Source organism: Vigna angularis, chromosome 4 (assembly GCF_016808095.1).
Source record: "Vigna angularis cultivar LongXiaoDou No.4 chromosome 4, ASM1680809v1, whole genome shotgun sequence".
Classification (NCBI taxonomy): Eukaryota; Viridiplantae; Streptophyta; class Magnoliopsida; order Fabales; family Fabaceae; genus Vigna; species Vigna angularis.
Window position 1 is genome coordinate 33,345,006 of NC_068973.1, and position 5,467 is coordinate 33,350,472.

The 5,467-nt window shown below is 33.1% G+C and overlaps 1 protein-coding gene across 1 annotated transcript; it reads right to left on the bottom strand.

Annotated features, from left to right (window-relative positions):
• Positions 1-610: 610 nt before the first annotated feature.
• Positions 611-3,463, bottom strand: LOC108330656 (cyclin-D4-1). Its single transcript, XM_017565163.2, has 6 exons — positions 2,827-3,463; positions 2,351-2,437; positions 2,155-2,253; positions 1,849-2,050; positions 1,589-1,713; positions 611-1,381 (listed from the first exon to the last, which is right to left on the bottom strand). Exons 1-6 carry the CDS (start codon positions 3,115-3,117, stop codon positions 1,142-1,144), a joined length of 1,044 nt encoding a protein of 347 aa, XP_017420652.1. The 5' UTR covers positions 3,118-3,463; the 3' UTR covers positions 611-1,141.
• Between the last annotated feature and the right edge of the window lie 2,004 nt (positions 3,464-5,467).

A 5,467-nucleotide genomic window follows, 5' to 3' on the forward strand; every position in this document is an offset into this window, starting at 1 on the left:
GTTTGCAAATATTACTTGTTAGATTAAAATTTCCAAAACGCAGAACAAATACACTCTTTAATTTCAACTAGCAACAAAATTGAACATATTAATTAATTCTTTAAAACTTAGCCGCCCAAGACTGAACTGAACTCGCAGTAGTTGTTTGGTTTTTGTAGTTTGTCTCTTGTTTTGGTCGTGTTCTGTTTTCTCCATTACTGAAACAGTGACATTTTCTGAACAAATTTAAATTTACAAAAAATACTTTTCTTTTTCTATATGTATATGCTAAAATAACCAAACAAATGAAACGTAAATGCGTGTAATCAATGTGAACGCGTAAGGTTAATTATGTAGAAAATAGATTAATGGTGATTCATGCATGTTGTGGTCATGATTCAAGTTTTGTCCATCTATGGTCGCCTCCAATGGAAGAAAATAGTTTTTTTTTTTTCTCTTTTTGTACATTTCTTTCTGACCTACCCTTTGGTGCATGCGCAGCACGACCAAGGTTATCAACAACAAAGCAATGTTGTAACAGTGAAAGTGTCTCTTTGAAATGCTAACAAAGGTTTCTCACAGAAAGGGAGGAAGAATCTGTTCGGTGGACACAACAGTAGTCTTTTGAAAGAAAATAACAATCAGAAACTGATTAAATAGAATAAAGATAATAATAATCATAGATAAAATATAAAATATTCCCGCAAATTATAACTCTCTTTTTTTTAGTTTGGTTTATTTTTTCTCTCCGGTTTAACAGTAAAAAAACAATTGAACAAATGAAAAAGTCCCCCAACTGTACTTACACATACAATACTCTAATTCTGCTTCCTAGCTGCTGTTAAGAGATCTAAAATATTTTAACAGCTGGTGATTACTCAGTTCATGCCAATAGCATGCAATGTATAAGAATGTTCACTTGATCACCCATCTTCCACACATGACCCACCTCACCTTATATAGCTTTGGTATTATTTTACACCAGGGTCTCTTTTTTTTTTTTTTTTTTTTCTTGGACAATAAAAAATAATTTATTTGTAGCTATGTCTTGCTGCCTCATTTTGGTATTGCTTTGATGGGGGCACCTTCCATAAAACACACATAATGTCCATTTTTTGGAAAAGCATCCTATGGATGATGGAAAACTTCACAGTCCACATCCCTACAATAGCTCTGCTCCACAGGTTTTGTTTAACTTCCTCCTTTTAGCATCAGGAGTACTATGTGAAGAGTTAGCACATGAAGCAGCATTTGTGTCATCACTTTTGTGGCTGAAGCACAAAGCATCTAGCACACCTATTGGGCTTTGTGGTAGGCAAGTCACAGAACCACTTGAATCCTTCGCACACCCACTGTTTGATGACAACTCTTGCATCATTTTAATGCACTTCAATAGTCTCTCCTGACCAAAAAAATAACCAAATCACACAATGTTCTTGGCATCAACTGAGTAAACAACCAGTGTTCAAAAGTAGACTTTAAACTTAATTCAATCTCATTGATTACAGCAAGTGTGATAAACAAAAAAGATCTCAGGATAACAAAGTAAAACCATCATAGTTGTGTATTCAGTTTTTCTATGATGTTTGGTTTGGACCACCATGCTTACCTTTTCTACGTGTTGAATCAGCACAGAAATTGCTTTCCCTGTATCAACTGTTTGGGTTTCCCCCATGACATTCATGGCCACTGCTGCAGCAATCTCTGATGGTTTGAATTCCAAGAAGTCAATTCCTGCATTGAATCCACACCATCCAAATTACCATCACTAATTCCACCCATTCACAGTTATTATTCACTGCACAGATGAGCCTCATTGAGAAAACAACCCAATTGTGCAATGAAGTGTGGGGGTAAACAGATCGCTACCTATTGCAGTGCTTGATATTAGTTGGATAGATCGCATGATTGCAGACTTCAATGGACTCTGATCACCATTGATCTTGCAAAGGAAGTAATCAAGGAAGGTGAAAGGAGTGATTGCTTGCATTCTCCACTTCAATGTGCTTAGTACTAGAAGCTCCATTCTCTGGATGGTCTTAGCCTCAAATACAAACTTTGATTCACCCACCTGAATCAAAGACAACCAGGATTAGCATTTAGCACATGCAACACTAATAATGCATTGTCTCAGGTACCAAACATTGAAAATAAAATAAAACATAAAGTTTCTACCTGTAAATCAAGAGACACTGGGACTTCTGTCTCATCCACTTTGGCTGCAAGAGTTAAACACGCCACAGCCAACAATTGCATTGTCCAAACTCTTCCCTTCTGTGAGTGGAAAAAGCATTAGATCACAACTAGAAGATAATACAATGACATAATAATAATAATAAAAAGCTTATCTTCTTTTCAATCGAGGACTTACTGGTAATTCATATGCAGAAAGGAATCGATCCAAGTAATTTATAGATAGATATCCACAGAGAGGACCAAAACCGAAATGCGATCGGACCTATAAAACAATAATACAGGTCTGCTAGTTAGATCATGCTAAAAGACAATCGGGTAAACAAGAAACAATAATCAGTTCAAGCTAAATCCAAGTTCTGATCCCAGTTTCAAACATCTTGAAACGCATCCAATAAAAGATTTCCATTCAATCAGCTTCGGGACATGCAAGTTAAGGCACAAAAGATGCCAAGGGAATCATCAATTCATGATCAATCACTGAAATGTGAAATTCAAACAAAACGCTTCCGAAAGTTCGGATTTCTTTTCAGGACATTAGAACGGCAGATGTTTCTATTTTTCACAAGAAAAAGACCAAAACCGGGATGGTGAAATAAAGATCAGAGCTTTGAGTGATAAAGAAAGAAGAAGAAGGAAAAGTCTTGAACCCACCTTGTGAATCCAATCAATGGCCTCCTTTCTGGCACCACAGTCCAAAATTCCAGTCTGAAGCCTATTGAAGTAACGCAAACCAGGCCAGAGTTGGCACTCTCTTTCCACCATCATCGCCAAGCACTCATCACTCAGCAATGGCAACTCATCCGGTTCATCGAAGCGGTGCCTCCGGGAACTCCACGTGTCCTCGCACACCCCCATCATCGTACCCCCATAATGACTCTCGTCGAAAACGGTGCTGTCCTCTGAGCAAAGGAGACTCGAAACACAGTCAAAACTGGGTGCCATTGCAAGACCTCAAAAACAAAACCCAACGAACTCTTGCTCCAAATTCACAAGAACCAATCTTTTTGTTCAGATTATTGATGGGGTCTGTGTGTTTTGAGTTTCTTTTACGAAAATTGTTAAAAGAAAGAAATGACAATCTGTGGAAATAACAACAAAAGCACTATAGAGCCACACAATCCTTTGTTTCTCTCTCTCTCACACACTCTCTCTCTCTCTCAACACTCAGCTGAAAAGAGTGCCGCAGGAGAGGGCCTTATGAAGGAAACGAACACCCCTTTTTAGGGTAAAAGGCAGAGAGAGAGAGAGAGAGAGGATGAGAGTGGAGTTGGCACAGAGGGGTCCTCCATAGTGTGAATTTCTTCTATATGTTTAATTCATAAAAACCAATGCTAATTAATTACCATTTTCTAATCTCACTCTGTAAATACAACTATATCACACACACACACACTTCTTAATTAATGAAATAACCAAAACAAACAAATTTATTATCAGTTAAATCTATGAAAAGCTGTAATGATAAACATACAGATTCATTTGTAACAATTTTATTTTTGATCTGTCTGTTTCTTACATTACTGTTTTATTAATTCTGTATTGGAATATCAATATTCTCTGGAAAATATTTATTAGAGAGACGTTGGGAGGTGCACCTGAATATTAAAGGCAAGTTTATTACATTTTAAATATTCAATTTTTATTATTTACCAAAAACAAAGACGTTTCTGTCTCCAATCTGATACAATTTACATCTCTGCTGCAGTTTACACTGTTACTAAATATTAACAGAGAAACGTTAATTTGACCAGAACAACAACATTCCTTCCAAACCCCAAAGGGTCTGTTATCAGTAATTCAATCCAGAATTAACATTCTATAATGTAATTTCTAAATATACCCAATTCTGCAAATGGTATACCAACCGTAAGGACATCCATTCATACACTGAAACTTTTGAATCGCATTCATCATTTACTTCTCCATTCTACCAGTGAATTTCAAAATTTTCAAAATGTGAGAAAGACAAAAAATTTCAAAAAAAAAAAAAAAAAAGTGAGAAAATTTAGGAAGAATTTAGAAAAAAAATGAGGTTTAAGGGGGTAATAATAAAAATAAAAGGAGTAAAGTGTAAAAGTGAAAAGGTGCAGAGTGTGTTGTTTTATCCTGAGTCGACGCGTGTGCTTCGCTGACATTGGCTAAGACCGGAAGCGTTGGTTTCGGTCTCAAGTCACTTTAACGTACTACATACATACTACAACCTGTCATTTCCCTCCAACCTTACCCGCCAAATATCACTATTTATTCAGTTTATCAAATCCAATAAATACCAACACTTAATTTTAATTATGACCAAAACAAAATATTGACTTAATTTATACCTTTAAAAGTACAATTGGACAATAACACAACCTCTCTACTTCAAATTAAATGTTTAGTCACCACCACGCTAAAACTAATTTCCAAACTTTATTTTTTTCAAATAATTCATTTAAAGTTATTTATATATATAATTAGTAAAAACATATGCATGTATGATAATTATTACAAAAATTAAATAATCTTTATAATTTTATTATACATGATTTTTAGTTTTTTTAGATAATTTTTATCATAAATGGTTGTTTTAATTTAAGAGAATAATTAATTAAAAAATATATTTTTTAAGAGTAAAATTTATAAACTAATTATTTTGATTTGGAAAAATACTTAAAATAAAAAAATGGAAACTAAATATGAGAGAATTTTTTTATATGATAGTATAAATATCTAAAATATAGACAAGACGTAATTTTATTAGCTTTAATAAATTTAATTCGTGAGGCTAAATTGTTATCCTAAGAAGTAATGATAACACAGTTAGATGAATTTGCACTTATTAAAAATCTTGCTCTCATAGCTTGTGCTATTGATGGTGGTGGGGTAACAATTAATAGTAGCCACTATGTGTAATGGAAATATTTTTTAAGAATATTTTTTTCTGATATAGAATTCTATATATATTTAAATTATAGATAGAGTCATTTTTAAATTGATAAAAATATCATTTTAAGTTATTGTATAAATATAAACATAATATTAAATTCTTAAATGATAAAACACGTGAATTGCTAAAAATCAAATGCATAAAAATAAGTCAAATTTACTTCAAGAGATAACTTTCTTATCACTTATATTAATTTGAGTTTTAAAAGAAAGAAAAAAATGTTTGTAAAAGTGATGAGAATGTTTTTGCGAACAGTTTATAGATTTTATTTTTAGAAAATTTTGTCATATTGTATATTTTTATTAAGGGTAGCAATACTTATAATATTAATAGAAAAAATTAAGTAACTTTTATGTATTTTTAGCA